This window comes from Gobius niger (assembly GCF_951799975.1).
Source record: "Gobius niger genome assembly, chromosome: 1".
NCBI lineage: Eukaryota > Metazoa > Chordata > Actinopteri > Gobiiformes > Gobiidae > Gobius > Gobius niger.
Genome location: NC_136852.1, coordinates 48,889,096 through 48,911,470, shown reverse-complemented (window position 1 = coordinate 48,911,470; position 22,375 = coordinate 48,889,096). Strand labels below are relative to the sequence as shown.

Sequence of the window (22,375 nt, the reverse complement as noted above, 5' to 3'; positions counted from 1 at the left end):
AGTTTCCTGAATTAGGCTCTTCATCCTTTAATGTCAAGCTCCACTTTATTTGAATAGCACATTTGCAACAACGTTAGTGCTTCACATACAAGGATAACACACAATATACACAATAGGAAAATTAGGGATGCACAGATCCAATACTGGTATCGGATACTGGAGCCGATACTGAAAAAATACAACGGTTATCGGCTACAAATATCCAATACTGAACTGATACCAGTTTTTGCTCTCAACGCCTTAAAAACACAACTTTTACCACCTAAATCTAAGTGAATATGGGCATGCTGTATATCATCTTGAAGCTAAGAACCGGGAGAATTCAATAGCTGAGTTTGCTGAGCACGGAAACTAATCAAGGCTGGGTCAGAAGGATGTTTAGTGTAAAAAGGAACTGTGATCTTTGTTAAATATTTATCCAAGGGTTTATCAATATCATTGATCTGTAATATCATGACAATAAAATATGCTTTATTGATCTTAAAATGGAGAAAAGAGTGAATTACATTTTTCACTTAGAGAAAGCCACTTTTAAGAAAGAGGTATCGGTAAATATCGGGTATCGGCGGATACACAAAACCCAGTATCGGTATCAGTAGTTGGATCGGTGCGTCTCTGGGGAAAATAGAGAGTAAAAAGAACACATAATAAAATGAGAATGCTGTTCAGCTTGAATAATTTTTCATGTCTAGTCTAAGACGGGACAGAGGAGGCAGTTTCTCCGTTAAGCCCTACTTTTATGTCCTGGATTCGTGGTCTCTCTGATGCGCCGCCATTCGCTCTTCACTGGAGGAATTTATTCAGATTAAACCTCTGTCTCTGCGCCAATGAGGCTTTAGGGCTTTATCTCGGCCACTGGGTCACACGACAGTCACGAGTCTACTCTCCGACCCGCGACCGGCCCGACATCTGCGCACATCTGTCCGTCCGTCCGTCTGTCTGCACATCTGCATCTCACACCGTGCATTCAGAGCAGAGGAGTGGAGACAAGGCAATCCCAGAGGAAACCAGTCACCTCCAGATCAACTTTCACTGCAGAATTTGAATTGAGTTACAATTGTCTTTGGTTTGAGAAAGCGCACAGAGATGGAGCAGTTCCTGACAGCGGACACAGGATTAGCATTTCAATGAGTTGTGCCGTGTAAGTGAGTGGAAGGCAGAGAAGGAAATAGTTAGGACTGAAAGTTTAGCAATTAGCAATTATGCTCTTGGATATACAGATGTGGAGGGCAATCCTAGATGAACCAGTAACTTAAAAAACATGGGTTTGAATCATCAAGTTACGTACATGGTAGTGTTTTCCGACCCGATACAGAGACTTGGGTTCAGAGTAGTCGTCGATGCGAAGTGAATAAAAACGATAATAAAGCCTGTAAAACATATAGCACAAAGTCTGTACTATAGGTGTGTCTTATGCTGCTTGATTCTACGTAGGCATAAAAAGAGAACACAAGGTACTCACCAGCACCAGGAAAATCTGTGGTATCAGCTTAAAAACTTATACCAGTATCGGTAACTCTAGAACATGGGATAACTGGCGTAAATTCAGAGTGTTGTGTTGGCTTTGAGTAAGATAAAGGACAGTTCTTAAGTCCATCCTGCTGTACTTCTCACCCTGTTTTTACACCATGCTGTCAGTCTTCCATAAAAACAAGTTCCTCAAAATCACTCACACTGCATCTAAAATCATTTGCTCCCCCACACCCAACATCTCAGAACTCAATGACCGAGCAATAGCCTGACTTGCCGATAGTTTCGGACACTGAGCGCCCTCTCCACAACGTCTTCCAGCTCCTCCCCTCTGGACACAGATACCGGACACTTAAATGCAATCGTAAATGCAATGTTAAAATAAAGCTTTGTGGCTGCGTACGAATGTCCAAAAAAAAGAAAGAAAAGTGCATCGCATACTCAAGTAGCCAATGTCCAGAGGTATATTTATTGATTAAAGATGACATTTTCAGAGCCTTATTCAGATCATTGTTTCTTTTTTGAACCACAGTGTAAATGTCCACCCTAGTCCATAACCCTCATTCACAAGGATCCTGGTAATTGAGAAACACCTTTATTATGTAATAGAGAGAATGTCCGATTATGACACTGGTTTCATCTAACCACACCAAAAAAACCTAAATATTAAAGGATCTGTATCATGCTACTTTAGCCATTCCAAAGTAAAGTATAGGCATTCATATGATATATTGTACCTATACCACTATGGAGTATTATTTTTTGTGATAAATAAAAGTATTTTCTGGAGGTATTTTTCAAACCCGAAAGACACAACGCTTTGATTCAGTTAACTCCGCCCCCTCTCTCCGCACATACAACTTTTGCAGTAGTACAAATATAAATACACAGCAAAAAGTGAAGTTACTTCACGATGCATTCATAAGGAGTTGACATTTGCAACACAGCTTCATAAATGGCTAACACAAAAGCTAACACGCGTTTTGACTCACCACCGCTCTGGTCCATCGCTGTTTTCATGGTGGGACTTGTGTTGGTATAAAAGTTAATCCATTGGTGATGGTTCACCAAGCATCCATCAAGAGACAGTCACAGAAAAACACTATTTTGGCTGATAGTCGCCAAACCCGTGAAAGAAATTCCAACTTCTGGTGAGTGGCCTCGTCTTTGGGAGGGTTGAATAAACTCCCGTCCTCGTAGCCAAACGCGCTTTTCTCCGACATTATCGTTAGGTAAGAAAAAAGAACAGGTGTCCAGAGTAGGTTAGAAAGAGCTCCTTCTTCACAGTTTCCAGTGCAAACATGAGAGGGGGGTGCGTTTGTTTTGTCCGCAGGGGCAGCACTGACCTGGAAGTGCCTCGGATACTTCCTTTTTTTAATACATTTTTTAATTTATTTCTTACAACAGAAATAAAGAAAAAGCTGTTTTACACATTAAAATCAGGCCATAAGCATAGAATTAAGACATTGCATTACAGACGTCGAGCACTTCCGGTCCGCTCTGACGACACAGCGGAGCAACTCAGTCGCTCACCAGGAGAGGGCGGAGCAGCTGCTGCAGGATTCAGGAGAAATGCTCAGAACTGCCTGAATGAAGCCAAAAACCACTCTGGAGGTGTCTTTGATAAGGAAATAGCATAACAACATGGTTAAAAGCTCCAAAAAGTCAATTTCGCATGATATAGTCCCTTTAAATTATGTACTGACTTGAACTGCCACATTTCTATTCAGCATTACAGATCTTCGTGTAGATCTAACTTCTAACTTCAAAAAGAAATCTTCAAATAAAATCTCAGCAATCTAGTTTTCAGATAACTTAGTTTGTTCTGCTGTTTCACACTATGAGGCCTAACTTTAGTTCAGTGATTACTGTGCCGCATACTCTAACCAAGCAGATGTCATGAAAATTAGTTACTGACTCTGCAGTACTTTTTTTTAGGTTTTTTAGGTTTATTTTTGTAGATTTCGTGTAGTAATTTCTTGTTTGGGGTCTTTCGATCAGTGTGGGAGCCTTGGCTTGAAAACCGTCGAAGACTTCCTTGTTTACTCCTGTCTCGTTGTTTACTCCGTCTCTCCTCTTGTGAGCCGCGAGAGACAGTGGTCTGATGGCTCGTTCGGCGACGGATTGGGCAGTTGCCATGGCAGCGCTGTGATATGCAAATGAGGCCGGCGCAGACTGTAGAGTGGTCCGATCCCACCTGTCCAATAAGCTTCAATCAGACTGAGATTATGAAGGAAATAACTGTGGAAATAAGCAACTGGGACGGTGGTTTTCAGACTGTGGTGCGGCACACTCAGAACTTGTTTGTTTAAAAATGCTAATCGAGGTGCAAACTTGTTTCTAACTTTTCTAATTATGAACTTCTTGTGAAAGGCACTTTTAACACCTGCTTTGTGGTTGTTTTCTTATATCACATCATTATTTCATCATGTATCAAAAGAAGGGACATTGGTGAGAATCATCTGACCATCAATCCCAGACAGAAGCTCCTCACCCGTGTATATGTGCAGTACCTTTTATTGTTTCTCCTGAATGACCTGCGTCTCCCTGTGTTGTGTCCTTGTCCAGGCTGCAGAGGTGGAGCGGCAGCTGTCCACTCAGGTCACTTCACTACGGGACGATTTCAGGGAGAAGAGCATGTCCACCAGCCAGCACATGACACGACTGGAGACACTGCAGGCAGAGGTGAGCCGCTCCGTGACTGTCTCTGTACATAATTCCTTTGTGTTTTCCTCTCTTGAACTCAGCAGGAAAAGCAAAAGCAATATTAGAAACAAGTGTGAACGGCCGGAAGTTGGGACATATTGGGACAGGTGTAAATGATCTATATTGCACAGTGTCCCCATGTGGTTTCCTGCAGGACAATAAGATCAGCTCTTTACATTCACGATTAGCAGCGTCCCACACAAATGAAGAGATAGCTCAGGATTTGGGAAAGAATAGGGAGTTACTGATGGACAGTCACTGCAACGTGTTAAAAATATCATGTTGGATCTGAGGTCGTAAGGTCGGAGCTTTTATCTTGTGAGCTAAAGGCTGGTGTTGATTTAAATAAGGACAATATAACATGTAAACAACTCAATAAAATGTAAACTACTAACAGGCCGATCCTGTTTTGCACAGGGTCGTTCAAAACTTTACTCTACTTTTTAAATTTTATTTTGTATTAGCCGTTAGCCTCAAGACAAAAACCCCACCGTTATGAACAGGGCGGTTTCCTCCAGTGAAGTTGTTTTGTCTCACGTAATGTTTTGAACCTGCTCCAGCCACATCCAAACTTTTGCTCACTGTCCTTTACAAAATCTTGAGCTATCTCCTCATTTGTGTGGGACCCTGCTAATCGTGAATGTAAAATATAGCGGAGAGGAAGGACAGCGCTGATCTTATTGTCCAGGCGGAAACCACCTGGGGTCACTGTGCATACAGCCCATGAGCCAGAACTGGAGAAATATTTGCATGACATGAGAATCAGTCTAAAAACATCTTAATTTATCATATTATTGAGTCATGACTATACTACAGAGATAGTATGGTCTTACAACTCTTAGTAGACCAGAGTCTCCTCAGTGAGAGGATTTATAAGCTACTGTGGACATTAGCATTAGCCACGTTAGCATTAGCCTATTCATTTATTATAGAATCACATTATTCATATTATGAAATTACTATCAGCACGGTGTGCCTCACGGCTCGATGGTCCCGGGTTCGATTCCCACCTGGGCAGGGCCTTTCTGTGTGGAGTTTGCATGTTCTCCCCGTGTCTGCCTGGTTAGTGGTAAAAAAACATGTGCACTAGGTTACTTCTCCAGCCAGGTGTATCTGACCACCAGCCTGGCTCCACATCATGGACATGGGTCCCCGAGCACCAGCCCACGCTGGCAGCTCACTGCTCCTACAGGTCGCCCAGCGACATTGAGGATGGGTCAAATGCAGAGAACAACTTTCTCTAGAGATATTTCTCTACAGACATTAATAAAGCATAACTTAACTTGACTGTACTACAGAGATGGTATCGTCTTGCAGCATGACCCCATATGATAAATAAATGGAGACTGATTCTCATGTCACACAAATATTTCTATAGTTCTGGCTCATTTACACCTGTCCCAACCATGTCTCAACCATGTCCCAACTTCCGGCCATTCACACTTGTTTGAGGCATTTGCAGAGTGGCCTATCACATATTTCAGAAATTAGGAATTCTTCGCATTTGTCTTTGGGCAAGGCACTTTCACCACCCTTGCTTTAAGTCTATAGCCTGGTCACTCAGCCACTTGCAGGAGCCGCTTATTTATAACTCGTCAGTGGGATACTCTTACATAAATATTTGAGAGTATCCCACTGACGAGTATTAATCTTTATTTCCTCCCATTATTAAATTGGATTCCGACTGGCATTAAATCTACAAATCTACACTCAAAGTTGTATCCAATTTTCCTTCAATTCCTTTGTTTGATTTAATGTTTACAAAGCTTACATAAGAAATTACATATCGGAGCACTAAAATGGGATTAAACGGCATTAACTGTGACTTTCTGCCACTTCTTCAAACCTTGAATGTGAAGTTAGAGCTGTTTCTCTTCTGTGTAATTTGAATTAGGTCTTTTATTTCTTTGCACTTGCATTAACCACCGTGCTTGTGTTGATACCGTGCATTTCTACCAGTCAATCTGCAAATCAATCACACCTGTAGGAACTCACAGATATAACACCATGTCCAATATGTCTTCATATAGAATAGGAAAAGCGTGTCTTCAAGGCTCATTATGCTATAATATATACACTCCAAGTCTGCTGTATGAATGTATGTGCTTTAATGCGCAGGGAAGATAAAGCGTTGTTAGTGCCAGGTAACAACAAAAAAAAGCACTATTTTCTGGAAAGCTGATCATTTCTATGTCTGACGAGGCCCATTATCCCTTTATCTTTTCCGCATACCACAAAATCTCACTTTGACATTAAGGTCATTATTATTAGATTGTTGTAACGCTGTCTGAAACACAGCAAAAGCGACACACCTTTCAATCTTCTGCAAGTTTATTTGATTATCCTTGAGTGCATCGAGCCCCGGCAGCCACCTTACATAATCCTCCGCGAAAACCTTGGCACAGAAAGTACAGTACGCTGCATTATCGAGCGCGGAGGAAAACCACAGTCACTTGTGTCTGTCTGAGAATATGGTCAGGAGCAAAGAGCAGCTGTCAAAAGCACTTACACAATACGTCTCCTCTCTTCTTCACGGCCTCTTCCTGTTTGTGGAGCAGCAAGGGCTAGAAGTGAGTCTTGTCCAGCCGCTGTCTCTGTCTCTGCATGCTGCATGTGAAATAGTGTGCTCCAAGTGAGAAACAGGGGTTGTCCAATATCTGATATATAAAAGTAAAAAACATGGACGCAGAACCTGAAAAAAGACACGTTATTAGTCTGGACTACCTGCATTCAACAATGAGGAGACAATGAAGATTTAGTCCCAAAGGCAATTTTTCAACACTTTAAGGAGCATTGCCCTTTGAGATGCCTCTGTATAAAAAAAAGACATCATGATGGGGATATTTGCTTGAATGTGGAATCTAAATAATAGCCTTTACACTTTAAGTATGTTCCCATTCAAACCGCAATCTCAACTTGATTGCAATTCATCTCACAGCCCAAATATGTAAATGTGAATAAGTTTAGACTGTGGAGAGGACATGCTGTGATGTGACATATGTGGTTTTATTGAGTCAGATATTTTGTAAGATAAACATTAATAAAAGACTTTTAAAGTTATTAGGACAGAAGGGACATGAACAACATAGAGTATTTGTGCTGCTACGACCAAACTTATTCTGCAGTGTTTTGTTGTTGTTGTTATGACATCAAGTATTGCGTACTGCCTGATCCAACCCCCAAAAAATGGCACAAAAAAGATCACAGGCTCTAATATTTTGTCTTTACGCATTCGCTGTGCCGTTTTCTCAATAAGTGTCTGCAACGTCAAATGGACCTGAACCTGGGGCTGGGACGATACACTTTTGGCGTGAACCAATATGTATCACGGTACTGAGGGCCTGATATGATACGTATTGCGATTCATATATACAGTATATTAAATACTGTATTAAATTCTGGATTTTTCATTCTAACAAAAGATATTGTACCCTGAATGAATTGAATAAGAAAGTTGAGTTTCCAAGATGTATTAATTAAATATGAATCAGTCAGATTGATTGAAACATTAGTTTAAACCAATCAGCACCAAATCTCGATATAACTCAACTACTGTATCTTCAAGTTAAAAACATTTGTATTATTGTTTTTTATAACTGAGTTGAGTATCAAAAGTATTACGATACATTCATTCATTTTTTCATTTTATTATTGATTTAACTTATTTCAAAAGCAAATGCAACAACAGCATTTAACATAGGCCTATTACATAGTACACAACGATATGTAGTTTCCGTTATGATACACGCATCACAACAAAGAAGTATTGCGTCATACTGCAAAACAATATTCTGCCAAAGCCCTTGGTCTGAGCAGCTGCAGCAACTCCTGATCAAAACAGTCAGTTACATCCAGGTGGCAACGCTATGTTTGGTCAGGCAGTGCTTATAAAGGCATAGATTTATGACACATTATAAAACAAGTGAAAAGCTTTCACTTTCACTAACGTCCTGTATATGGCACGGTGACGAACACACATTTTAAAAAGTGTTTAACTTTATGATGCATGAAAATCCAGGAAATTCAAAAAGCTGCAGCAGTAGAAGAAGAAATCACCCAATAAAACAGGATGATTAAAAACTGCTTCTTGATGAGGGAATAATATTATAACATGACTCAGAGTTTAAATAGGCCCATTTGCATGATGTGTCTCCTTTAAATAACTTAGGGGGGGAAAAAACAAACATTTATCTATCCTCTTTGGGCGATGCAGATGTTGTATGCAGTGTCTAAAACTAAAACTCCAGCCTTTCCATTCAGTGCAAAAGAGTATGCTGAGCCACAGTGACACTCCCTGTTTCAACAAGATGCATGATCTCAAAGCTAACGGACCAGCGCATGCCGTATTCTGCTGCTTGTCATTCACTCATTCGTAATAATTACCTTCATTACGATGCGTAGTGAATTTCCTGACTCTTCCTCAAATGCAGAGAACACCAGACTGCAGCGCGGCTCTATAATTGGGAGATACCACATCTGAGCTAAATTTAGACCCACTGCAATGTCTGGGAGCTCCCACTTTTTCCCGACGCACTGTCTATATGTCATCCAGCAGTGACTAATGCTGGCCTGATGGCGGTGGTTTTGTTGCGTGCCAGGGCTTTGGCTGTGTGGGGAACGGGAAAGGGTGAAGACAGAAATGGTGATGGTCCATTTCTTAAGAGAGTGAAAAGACGAGCGTGGATTTGCAGTGCGCTGTAAAGTAGGTTGTAGATGTAGGTCAGAAGAAGCAGCATGTGGAAATGAGCTAGATAGAGATGGAGATGTCTTGAGAATACGCCAATTCGGTAGAACATTATAACAAGCACTGACAGCCAGGTGATTTGGGTAAAACGGATTTCCCTTTTTCTCATGTGGGTCCATGAGTTGATGTGCTAGAGGGAAGCAACAAAGGTTTTTATCAAGTTTGACTCGGCATCATCACCAAAACCGCAGCTCTTAAAGTGATAGTCTGTAAGATTGCACAGTGAGGAGAGAGATAGGATTCATAGAAACACCTTTGGCTATCTGACCCGGCTCTCACAAAGTACAAATGCGTTCTTCTGTTAGCCAGTGGCTTCCCGGACCTGTTTGAATTGAGTGTTGTAACCCCGTACAAATGAATAGAGAAGCCAGGCCCTATTCACCTTATTCCCGTGGGTGCCGCCATGAATTGTCCCTGCCCCTTCACTCGTATTAGTTTACATAGGTCTGCAGACGTCAAGAGGAAATTAGTTGCTACACGGACACAAAGCCATTTTCAAGCCACGCAGAGAAACAGTGCAGTGCTGAGTTGTCGGTTTTAGAAGAACCTTACAGAACGGACTTCAAGCTCTACTGGAAGTGTCAAGACAACAGAACTGCTGATCCGTGGCATAAAGAGGCAAAAGTGGGCAGAATAAGGTGACTATTAAGCCCAGCGGCTGTATGAGTGGTCAGCACGGCACCTTTACTTTCCATCACGGTGGCCTCTAGGATGCTCCAGGATGAATTGTTTTGTAGGTTTTCTGGTGAGAGGGTCCGTCAGCGGTGAAAACCTTCCGAACAATTGAACCTGGAGCATCCTAGAGACCACTGTGATGAAAAGTAAAGGCGCCGTGCTGACCACTCATACAGCCGCTGGGTCACTACAAGATCAAATACGGACAAATATCGACTTTTTTCAACACAAAATGTTGCATTATGTAGCTTTAAGTAAAATCTCAAAAGGTCTGTGTTTGCCTAAATGTGCTCAATGGTTTGACAACGTCCATAATTTCCCTTTCCCTTACCCTGTTTGACAGCTAACTGCTTTCAAACCCGGACAAGAGCGCTAACTGTCCACATGCGTTAGGATCGAACGCCGCTTCTCCTTCTCTATTTCTATGATATTGCAACGTGGAGTGGCTTTCATTTCCAATCAGATCTTACAGACTATCACTTTAAGGTGTGTTCCTGGTCTGCAGTGGTCAGTGTCTGTCAGAGGGGCTTTCGAGTCCTGCTTTAGTCCTGGTCTTCAGCGCAGGTCTTGTTGGGAGTTCCTGCTCTGTTGTGGTTATCTAGGTGACTTACTCTTGTCTTAATCCTAGTCTGAAGGTGAACTAGCAGCTACAGGGGATGCACTTGGGAAGAGAAGACTTGCCTGTGTAGTTAAATCCAATAAACAAGCTACTGTAAAGCAACCTTTTAGTAATGATTCTAGCTTGTGTTTTATCATTCCTGAGAAAAAGCTTTAAGTTTCCAGGATAAACAGCAAGTAATGGAGAAGAAGGGGAGGAGTGCCCTTGTATCAGAATTGTCCACATACACATTTATCAACGAGGCATTCCTGAACACAAGGGTGGCACCAGACGCCTACACACGCTCTTAGCAACTGCATTCTTCAGACCAGGGGGAGTAGCAGTTCAAGCTTAAGCAAGAGGAAGGCCAGGAAAAACAACTTTAAATCACTCCGCATCTGTTTATCAGCCGCTCTGCCGTTGAAATACGCAGCCGTAGCTTCTCCTCGGTGTGTGTTGTCGTGCCTCGACGCGGGATGGCGCGGTGTAACGGTGTGCGACTGGTTGCCAGATTAAGATGCTGTCCGAGAGGAAGATGGAGCTGGAGAGACGAGTGAACGCCGTCCTGGAGGAGAACGAGCTGCTGCAGAACACCGTGGACGAGCTCAGAGAGAGGACGCTGCTGCTCGACAAACAGTGCCACGACAAAGACCTGCAGGTGAGTCAGCGCTGAGGGGAGGAGGAGGTTAATAACTTTGTGTCTTTGTGTATTATACCTGATATTTATGGCTTTGGTATTAAGAGAGCTATACCTCACTTATGCTTCTAGTACAAGAGATCAACTATAAAGAAGGAATAAAGATGGCAGTAGACTTCTGTTTATCAAGTCGACATTCAGTTCAATATAATTTTTTCTTAGAAACAGAACCCACTCAGTGATTTTGCTCAACTTGTTTTACTGCATATACATTTGTCAAAAACAAATTCAGCTGCACAATTGTCGTGTAGGGCTGTCACGGTAAATAACTATATCAACTTATCGTCACAGATTAACAATGTATTTTTGGGCTCGATATTTATCGTTTCTTCATTTAGTAGCATTTCCCCCCCTAATCTTTCTTTGTAAAACTTAAATTTCTAACTGAAGCAAATTGAGTTTCATTATATTTCATGTTTTTTGCAGCTTGTCTGGTATTTTCAGATATGATGATGCACTTTTAGAACAAAGGTTTACTGTCATTTTTATGCCTGAGAGTTGACAGTGTCCAGTGTCGTTAGAGTCAATAATATTGTTTATCGCGATACTTTCCTGCCTCAATATATCGAACAAAAATGTGTTATTGTTACAGGTCGTCATGCCCAATTTAGTTTTGAATGTGAAAATGTCCCCTTCATCCCTCTGTTGGATTGGATGTTTCAAGTCTTACGAAATAAAATGTGCCAAGATGTTTTGCATTTTGTGGCATTAAAATTCTAGTATCTAGGCATTATAATGGCATTAAAAAGCAGCAGTTGTAGAAACTGAAAGAAAATGTTTGGAGATGTCGATGAGGTTATACATTTGTTTTGTTTTTTTCTAAAAAAGGAGCAGCTGAATCCAAAGAAGTTTACTTATACAGGTGAAACTCGGAAAATTTGAATATCGTTCACAAAGTTTTGCTTACAGTCCATTTTCAAAATATTTTGTGTGATTTTTTATTTGGGAGCAGAGCCATAATAATCAAAATGATAACAAATAAAGGCTATACATATCTTGTTTTGTATGTAATGAGTCTATCATAAAGTTTATTAGATTCACAGTTCAACCCCTTAACCCCCGCCTGAAATAAGCACATATTCTCCAGTTTGTCGTTACCCAAGTCTAAAAGCTTCTTGAAAGAAGTGTCAAAATATCGCTGAAAACAAGGATGAAAGGTCAACGAAAAAACATAAAAACAGTGACAAAAAAGACACAAAAGAGCAACAAAAAAGGGATTAACAAGCGATGAAAAAAATGACAAAAATGCGATGAAAATAAAAGTCAAAACAGCGTCGAACACGGTGACAACGTAAGGAAATAGATCCGTTTGGCCTATAGTTCTCCAGTCAAGAAACTTTCAGATTTGGGTAATGACGGCCGAACTGGAGAAAATGTTATGGCGGAGGTTAAGAGGTTGAGTTGAATAACAGAAATGAATCTACTTTTTATCTAAAATGTAATTTTCACCTGTATATTGCTGAAAGAGTTCTGGCCAAAGAAACTCTAAACTGCTAAAGCATCTTTGTAAAAACATTGATAACAAAATAGGATTTGTAAAAAATGCAAAGCAAAAGTGACATTTGTTCGTGTAATAGCCAAACTAATGAAAGTTACTGTTACCTGACAGCCTGAGTAAGCACGAAACTGAAGTAAAAGCACAGATTTGGACCACATCTTAAATCTTTGCCAATAAATAAACCTCCACAATAGGAACTAGAGTGATTTAATGCTTTAATTAAAACTGTAAGTCACTCTAGTTTTTTAGCACTTTTCCCCAGTGCCCCCAAACACAGACTCTAAAGTGCTTTGCTCTATGAGGCGACATACCTGAATGTGAATTTTGGAGTGTTGCCTCTTCAAATATTGGACCACCTCTGAACTCTGTAAATATTTTATGCTTTTCTTTCTATCTTTGCCTTGTCTGAATTATAATTGGATCTCCCTGATTCTGCGCTTGATAGCCGGGCCAGACGCCTGACTTACTCCATGTATTATAGTCAGTGTAAGACGGGCTGGTACTGCTCCATAGAGAATGGATTTCCCTTCAGACAATTCTGGCCTGACCAAAAAAATCCAAAATGGTGGTCACAGCGGATTGTCTTTTGCTTCTGCGCATCTGTTTTGAAAGGCAAAAGCAAAAGGCTTCACTTAAAGATTCAAACATAAAATAGTTTCTTTGCCGTGCGTTAGGATTTCTGAGTAATCTGTTTCAACTCAGAAGAAAATTAACAAGCCTCACATTCCTCTAAAGACTGATAAAATAACAATAGTGTCATGCGCTCATTGTTGGAGGTTTACACATCAGTTTTTGTCCGGTCCCCAGTTGCGGCAGAGTCACCTGGAGCTTCAGGAGGTGCAGATGTCCCACCGACAGCTGAGCGCCCGCCTGGACGAGCTGTCGGAGGAGCACAGCCTGACCACGCTCACCCCGCACCCCTCCAGCCTGCTGTGTGAGATCGAGCAAAGCATGGAGCAGGAGGAGCTGGAGCAGGAGAGGGAACAGGTAACAGCTGCAACACACTTTTCTGAGGTTTTAGGAATTTCAACAGTTTTTCTCTGGGAGTGGGACTTATAATCATCTTACATTATTGTGTAGATATTGTTTTATACTACTGTTACTGTATGTTGTATGTTATTGTTAGTACCCTATTATTGCGCATTTTTTCAGCCAAAACAGAAAGACCCAGTACTTTTTGGGCAGTCAAACTAGCCATTGCTGGGTATTTGCAAATAGGTGTGTTTTTGTACAGAAAATTCCAATATGTACTAACTAAGAATATACGTCAGCTTGTGAACACTTCAGTTTGCCTCGTATGTTTCAATTGTTTTTCAATACGAGTTTTGCTCTTAATGCTTTTTGCACTTTATCACGTCACGTTGTGTGGTTATTACACATTCAGGCCCATCGTGTCGGTCAATTTTTTTTATTTCACTTTTACTTTTCTATTCAGTAATGCCCACTGTCTTGTCACTCTCCTCCCTCTGACCTTTCCCTCCTGTACGTCCTTGTTGCAGCTGCGTGTCCAGTTGTGGGAGGCGTACTGCGAGGTGCGCGCCCTCTGCTCTCACCTGCGCGGGAACGACGTCACCGACTCGGCGCTGTCCACAGACTCCTCCATGGACGAGTCCTCCGAGACGTCCTCGGCCAAAGACGTGCCTACGGGCAGCCTCCAGGCCAGTCTACTGGAGCTGAAGAGGCTCACGCAGAACCTGCTGGACGGCAACGAGTCCACGGTAAGATACAGCACGTGCAGAGTTAGCTGAAGTTATTATATCAATTATGGGCATGGGGGGTTTTAATGGCCAGGTCTATCAAGCTACACTACTGGTTTGGAGTTTGGACTGGATTAGAATTGGGGAAAATGTGTTTGTTTGCAATATTAAATTGATCAAATCAGAAGTCAAGAAATGGGATCTTAAGAATGTCTTGAGAAAACTTTTAAACCTTAACGGCACTTTACCTAATTGTTTCTAGTAATAGCATGAAATTTGCTTTGTCCTCCAGTTGTATTTTCTAAACATTTGTGCGGAAAAAAGTACTGTGCCTATAATTACAAAGCATTTGGAATAATTTCATGAACTTGTAGGATAGTTTTCTTTCTTAAAATATATTTACAGTAATAAAGGTTCATCTGTAAAAAGACTGGACTGAGATTCTGTAGGATTGAAGAGAGATAAAGTAAATTGTTGAGAATTTCATGTTGAAAACACAAGATTGAAGTATTCACTTCACGTGAAATATTTTATCAGCCGTCCTTCCCTTAACACTGGCCTCTGGCCCTGATGACTCACATCAGGAGTTTCCAGTAAAAGCCGAGTACAGACTGATACCAAAGTCAACACAAAATAACTTACCTTGACAACTTGTATAGCAGACAAGAGATTTATTATGCAAAGTTGTGACATAGGAATATCTGGCCACTTTTTAAAACTCTCATCATTTGTTTTAACTCCTCTTATTGATCCCTGCATGACCAAGACATATTCAACAGGTGCCTGATACAGCTGCTGTAAACACTGCCCCCCAGTGGTGAAATAGTTTTGTGTCTTACAGTGTAGTGCAACTTGATGTTTTTTTTTCTGACAAATACCGAAATGGATGCAATGATCAAACTGTGCCCTTGTACCCCAGGGCTCTCGGCGCAGCGAGGAGGAGCTGGCGCTGGAAGAGCAGGTGAGGAGACTGGGAGAGGAGCTTCGAGAGGCCCGAGAGCTGTTCGAGTGTGAACAGGAGAAGAGCCAGAGCCGAGAGGAGGAAGTGTTGCAGCTGCACAACCAGGTAACACTGACCGCACACTGCACTACAATATTTAGATGTTTTAACTGTTGTTTGCCAATTTTCCAGACAAAGAGCTAGTTGCTAGTTGTAGATGTGTGAAGTGCCGTCTCTTAACTGACACTTACTAACAATATTTTTCATCAAAAAGACTAAATTCAAAACTAAATTCAAATGTGTTGTCCAAATTAACATTGCTATCCACAAAACTGGCACAAAAAAGTATACTCTGCTATAGCATCAAAATGTGGAGACTTTATCCAGCCATACAAGAAGGATGTCTGTCAATTGATAAGACTCAAAAGCCAATTAACACTCCGAGATTGTGGACATAATCCTTTACCAACAATGACGAGGCTCAGCTTGTAATATAGATTTTCTTATCGGAGATTTTTATCCATCACTGAGCATGACATCCTCCAATTCAGGAATATGAACGCAGCCTAATGACTCTGCAGCAACGAGGAGAGAGCCCGGAGACATGTTTCCTCTGACATATCCTGCTGATAAGGAGAAAACGGGAAAAAGACAAACTCAACACAATCTACACATGAAAGGAAGTCAAAGTCAGAAATAGAGGCTTGTTTCGCAAACTTTAGTCCTCGGGGAGTGGACCGAGTTAACAGAGGGATGCTGAATGCTGAAATAAACATGATATTTTTTGCATGTTTGTTGATGAATAAACACTTAGTGAACCCATTAAGTGGTGTCACACCCAAGACCTGTACAAGAGCGTGAGGAACCATATCCTCACGTCAAACATTTCACTACTTTCCTACATTCTGCTTATTACTCTTTCTAATTGAGTGGTGGGACAAATGCAAAGTTTTATATATACCACGTCGGATTGCAGTCTTGGGCTAATTTCCTTCCGTCGTCCCCCATGAGCTCTCTCAAACACACTCTCATTCATCCTGGCCTATTGTACATGTTTTTAGTGGTAGGGGAAACCGGAATACCCGAAGGAAAGCTACGCAAACACGGGGAGGACAAACAGCAAACTCGAGTCCCCCCCTGGTGGGACTTGAACCTGGACCTTCTAGCCGTGAAGCACAAGCGCTAACCGCTGCGCTACCGTGCCACCCTGTGATTAGGGCCAGTATGGTCACGAAAAAAAAGTTTAGGTATCGAAAGCAGGTACTGAAGAAAATATGATATCTTTATGGACCAAGTTTTGAAGCTGTTGGTCCAGGGGCAGAATTAAAGGAAGTTATTTAGTTGTTTCGGCTTAAATAAATGATACTAATTTAAAAGAAAATAAAACAACATTATTGTTCTGTTTCATGGTTCTAATAACAAATATTTTGGCATAGGTATCAGAAAAAGTATTGTTCAGGTATCGATATCGTAAACCAAGTATAGTTAAAGGACCGGTATCGAAAATAATGTAACGGTACCCAGCCCTAACTGTGATTGGTTAACTTCACTTGTCTCTAACTCAGATCAATACAGACCCTGATCACTTTACGAGGAGTGGGCGGGGCCTGAGGCTGACACAGAGCTGCATTAAACAGAACAGACCTTAAAAAACAATGTAATATTGTAACACTGCACACACTTTGTGAATACTGTAAGATGGATACAATCATGGAATGAGTGTCAAATGCTCTTCTTGTATTGGTCCTAAGCTAAAAAAAAACTGCCCTTTTTAAACACTGGCTAGAAATGATTTCTTTGATATTTTTCATCTCTGCTGTGATAGATATTTCAGTTTAACTATTAAAAAAAAATGGATGTTTCAGTTTATAGCTATCTGTAAAGGAGCAACCTTTGTGGTGATTCCCTGTTTATTCCCATTCATTTCCATATATTCCTCTTAATTACCTTTAATTCCCTTGTGAGAATTTCCAACATTGAAAATTCCTAGTATTTTGCAACCTTTGTGAAGCTGTATACATGGCGTTTTCTCTGTCTCACCAGACGCAGAAGACTCTCTGAGATTTGTTGGTGTGGCCAGTTGTCAGCTGCCACTCTGCTCCAAAAGCTTATGAAAATCCCACAAAAAACTGTGGACTTACAATTTCCAGTGTATTGTGCTCCCTTTAAACGTCACTGCGTTCATCCAATGATCCGGACCCACCCCCTTGTCCCTCCCTCACTGAAAGAGCAGCTCCAGCGGCCTTGGGTTTGTCATTTGAAACAGGGATTTTTATTCAGGACTGGATGATGATACCATTGGAAAACAGCTCTGCACAGACAGTTTTTGACACCTCCTGCAGATACAATCAAAAAGGCTCACAATTCAGCGAGAAAATCTGACAATCCCGCTGTGAAGGTGAACTCCACTTCGCAGTCTGAAAGTTGTTTAAGGATTGAGCTCTGCAAAAGGCTTTGTGAGAGCTAGATACAAAAACATTACTATAACTTTACACTGTCACCGTTTCATAACAGGAGAAATCAAGTAAAATGCGGCTGTGGTTGTTTGATTTTTCTCTTCTTTCCTCTAAATTAACCCCTCGACATTCTTCATGCACCGTGCCTGACGTGCTCCTGCCGTGTGTCCTGCAGATGGCGCTGTTGTCGGTGGAGATGTGCTCGTTGCAGGAGGAGAATGACAGGGCGAGAGCGATGGCTGAGGTCCGAGAGCCGAGTGAGCAGCTGCAGAGCGCCATCCGGGACCGGGACGAGGCCATAGCAAAGTAAAGCATCTACGAAAACACCTTGTGATAGACATTTTAATCATCATTTCTGACAAACTGTGAAACCTACTCTTACTGATAATGTGTAGAACAAGCTCTGAGGATAATTATATATAACATTGAGTAAATGTTTAAGCAGTTTGAGATTGTGGCGCAGCAGATATCACCGGTTGCTGTGGTCTCTGTGTTATAGGAAGAAAGCTGTGGAGATGGAGTTGGCCAAGTGTAAAATCGACATCATGTCTCTGAACAGTCAGCTCCTCGACGCCATTCAACAGAAGCTCAACCTGTCGCAGCAGCTGGAGGCCTGGCAGGTACTGTACCTCACAAACCAGTTACATGAAGAAAACGCAAAGGCATCTTTTATGTGGGACCCGTGTGTCCACTAATTTCCATTTCTCTTATTTGGTTTTTAACTTAACTTTCTGTGCTAACATCCAACTAGTCAATCCTAACACCATGATCTTCAACTGAAAATGGATTGTCTTCACTAGATGTGTCTATTTTTTTTTATCTCCTTTGGAGTAAAACAAACAAAACAACATGGTGATGAGCACAAGAATAGCTTACAACTAATAAGGAAGCAATGGGCCCGATCTTCCGTCTGGCGCAACAACAGCGTTAAACAGCGCAAATGAGAGTGACATCTTGTGTGCAAACAAACGGTGCGCCAGTGCTTGCGTGGCCAGGGCATGGAGGCATGGCTTAGAAAGAAGGGGTCGATGGAGGCGTCCCCTACTCTCTGCTCATCTTTACATTAACATCCCGCACGGCCTCATGTACTTCCTCTAACAGGACAAACTGCAAACTTTATTCTACTGTGAGTTAAACACGGCCGTGTCCCGAGAGAAAGAGAATATATCATATACCGGTACATCATAGCTCTGATATTGAAGAGCGTGCGCAGGGCTCTACACACTGCAGAAACATGACCAAAATTATGCGTTTTTTTACTTATTAATTGTCCGTGAGAGTAAATACTACGCTGACAGAAAAGACAAAGGGAGAGAGGGATATTGTGCATCCAATTACACACTGGAGATAATTTTTTTCACTCAAACTTGGCTGTAAATACTGTTTAAGTGGCGCTAGCCTGCAGTTAGCTTTGCCCGTTAGCCTGTTAGCTTCTTCTTCGTGATTCCATTAGTGTGTATTGGGGCCTCCGACCCGTAGGCAGAGAAGTTGCAATTGTGGTTTTCTGGCCAGAGACACCAGGGGGAGATGAAAGACCCCCCAATCATTCTATTAAAACTTGTATTACCCCCAGAGAGACTACTTAAAGGATTTATTATGGTAAACAAGTTACTGAGTACTGCTTTAACTCTAGATTAGTCTTGCTATAGTCCATACACTTTACAAATCCTAAATAAATAGGCAAAATCCCGGGAGCCAATCTATAAATTAGGCACCAAATACCACTTGGTTAAGACCTTGCTTCTAACCTACTGCTCCTGGCAGTTGCTCTGATACAACCAAGCCCACAAATGTAAACAATGATACTGTATTTTAATAGTTAGTGACAAAAGTGTCCTCCTCAGTCTCCACTCGCCCCGTCTGTAACCCTCTCCTCTCCTCTCTTTCCCCTCCTGCAGTTCGCCTCCTCAGGGCTCTTTACTGTTTGGCTCTTGTGGTTTCTGATCTAGTGGCCTTCCTCAGCTTCCGTACCTCCCTCTCCCCCCCGTGGTGCCCCCCCTTCTGCCTTAGAGGTGAGCCCTCAGCCCAGCCCTGTCCCGTCCCATCCGAGCTCCACCGTTGGTCCATTTCATCCCTTCATTCACCAGCGACTAAAGCAGCATTAACTTTCACAAACCACTCACAGTCATTCATTAATTTCATGGTTTTGTCCCGGCAAATGTCTATAGAACCATATTTAGATGATCATTTTCAGCTATGTTCAGTTTTTGTGTCATGGCATAAAAATGTTGCCGTGAATTACAGTTTTATTTACTTGTGGTGCCCTTCTTGCTCGGCCTTCGTCCTTCATTGTGCGTACATTTACATATATTTACCAATTTTATCATCGTTATTAACGGATTTGTTTCCTCAGGACGATATGCACAGAGTAATCGACCAGCAGCTGATGGTGATGGACAAACAGCAGAACGAGTGGCGCCCCTCTCCGTCGGGACAGAGCTCCAGACGGTCCCAGCGCATCCAACGGGAACGGGACAGGACACTTTTCTCTTTCTTCAAAAAGAACTGAACCCTATGGACTGTCCTGCTGCAGCACACAGGCACCGGAGCCGTCGGAGGGAGAGGGGCGAGAGAGAAGACCAAAGAGGGGCACCCGATTGAGAGGTTTGGGGTCGTTTTGCACTTTCTCTGCCCATTCCTACAATAAACAAGAGAGCAGCTCGAGGCAGCAGCAATTAATGGACCACAGTGTTTAACAAGAGCCTTAACCACTTGTTGTTTATAGTTCTAGCAACTTTCAGTTACAGAAAATTAGAATAGTGTTGGCTGTTGTCTTTGGAGTCACACCACAAGAAACCATTGACATCCTGAATGAAGTAACAATAATGATAAAAAATATTGGTGATAAGTCGTAACCTGACTTGTTCTCACTGGGGTTAACCTGGCTGCCAATCCACGCCAACAGCATTTGGGATCACCACACTATCACACACTCAGGGCCATGCTGAGGGTCAAGACTGCCCCCCAGAACGCTTTTTCTGCGCTTATTTCCTGATAAACCAATCCACCAGGGGGTGCTGCAGCTCCCTCAGCACCCTGGGTTCCCAAATTCACTAAATTGGGGGGGCAATGGTGGTGGATGCGGTAGAGCGGGTTGTCTCATAATTCAAATCCCACCTCCCACAGGTGCACGTTGTGTCCTTGGGCAAGACACTTAACCCATGTTGCCTTCAGTGTCTGCGTGCACTGGTTTATTAATGAGAGAGTGAATGGGTGAGCGGTTTCTTGCTGTGAAACGCTTTGAGTGCCTAGTGTAGGTGGAAAAGCGCTATATAAGTTGAGACCATATACTAAAATAAAAAATAAATCTCACTTCAAATAAGTTATGGAAGTTTTGCATAATATTTGAGTGCAGTGATTTCCTTTTTTGTGGAGAAAAACGTGCCTCGTGGACAGATTTGTGGAAAATAGTTACTCAAATGTACTTATTTCAAGTGCCTTGCCCAAGAACAACAGACTAGATTTGCACCAACTCTCCACATCAAGATAATGCGTATTTTGCTGTATACCAACTACTTGATTCAAACATTTTAACCTGCAGTACCACAAGCAGTACTATGCTTTTGTAATAACGCTGGCCTTACGAGAGCTGCAGTTTTTAGAAATGCAATTTTCCAGCCGTTTGAGTTTTCTGGTCACACTTGCTCAAAGCCAAATGAAAATGATAATCAGCGACAGTGGTTATTGCCCATCAAGGTCCATTAATTACTACTGTCTGTGCGTAAAAGCTGCTAACAAAGGTACAAGGATCATAAAAGAGGGATATACCTCAAACATAAGGCGTCCGTAGTGTCTTCTCTTCTGCCCACTGCCGACTGAGTGGAGAAAGAAAGATTTGTGAACGTTAAAGCATGAGTTTATCGACCAGTTTACGGGCACAAGTCTGAAATGGGGACGTGCACATTATCAAGGGGTGAAATTATCACGAGGATGGTTTTGTTTTGGGGGGAATCAAACTACGGCAAACTCCAAAAATCTCAGGTTCATTCATTTGTTAAAGGGAGCGCACGATAGCTGGACCTCTCTGGACAAATACGAATAAATAATTTAACCATAGACCTGTATAGTTTTGTAGGTATGCAAATAGTTGTTGTTACATGTTCATATTGTTCAATGCACTTTCACAGAGTCAAATATATTTTTATACGAACGCTGGCTCAAAAGTCAGGAAATCATTGTTTAATAATCACTTTAAAATACTGTCCCTTAAAGCTTTGTTTAAATTATGGAACTAAAAAGCAAAACAAAGTCAAAGTGATTGTTACAAAAGACTTAATGGACCTCCATGTGCACTTTATTGTAAAACATGGATTTGTTTGTGTTCACTGTGACTCAGTCCGGCTGCTGCCCCCAAGTGGTCAGAAATATATCGGCAAACATGGAACCTACAACTTTTATTGAACAACTCAATGTGGAACTTTGAAAACTAAAACTTAAAAACACATCACAAAATGTTCAATGACATTATTAGAAGGAATTAATTAATTTAATAATATGTTGCAAAGGTTCATCATGAGCCCCTAGCCCTCATGAGAAGAAGAAGTCTCTTAACTCTAAAGAGCCTAGTCCAGATGACAGCTCCTTGAGAACCTAACTATGCCACAAAGGAAAACTCATCGATGACTGAAAGTTTAGACGAGCGTGTTGAAAAACCGTACAACGTAATATAAGTCACTTTGAACGTTCCTTTAGTTTATGAAAAGTTGCATATTTCCAATCAAATGAATAAAACAATCAGAAGCTACAAACTGCCTTCAAGCTACAAAAAAGCGGAACAGCTCAAACTGAAAGGCCCTGTACCTGAGTTATTTATTTATTTTCTATTCGTGGACTTATTTTGTCCTTCAGTATATTGTAAAAGCAGAATGTGCTTCAAAAAAGACCAAGTGAGTTT

General features: G+C 41.6%; 1 protein-coding gene across 3 annotated transcripts in view; it reads left to right on the top strand.

Annotated features, from left to right (window-relative positions):
• The window catches only part of bicdl1 (BICD family like cargo adaptor 1), a 37,454-nt gene extending 17,118 nt beyond the window's left edge, over positions 1-20,336 (top strand). Inside the window, exons 3-11 of one of the 3 annotated variants that reach the window (XR_013793456.1) lie at positions 4,039-4,167; positions 10,705-10,851; positions 13,196-13,375; positions 13,888-14,106; positions 15,005-15,151; positions 17,657-17,787; positions 17,981-18,101; positions 19,380-19,493; positions 19,835-19,971. Coding sequence is in view for 2 of the 3 variants with exons in the window: in XM_079567781.1 (XP_079423907.1) it covers positions 4,039-4,167; positions 10,705-10,851; positions 13,196-13,375; positions 13,888-14,106; positions 15,005-15,151; positions 17,657-17,787; positions 17,981-18,101; positions 19,835-19,990 (1,230 nt within the window). In the remaining variant the exon portion in view is untranslated. Of the gene's footprint in view, positions 1-4,038; positions 4,168-10,704; positions 10,852-13,195; positions 13,376-13,887; positions 14,107-15,004; positions 15,152-17,656; positions 17,788-17,980; positions 18,102-19,379; positions 19,494-19,834 lie in introns of all 3 variants that reach the window. The other 2 variants (XM_079567782.1, XM_079567781.1) reach the window with 2 other exon arrangements.
• The last annotated feature ends 2,039 nt before the right edge of the window (positions 20,337-22,375 follow it).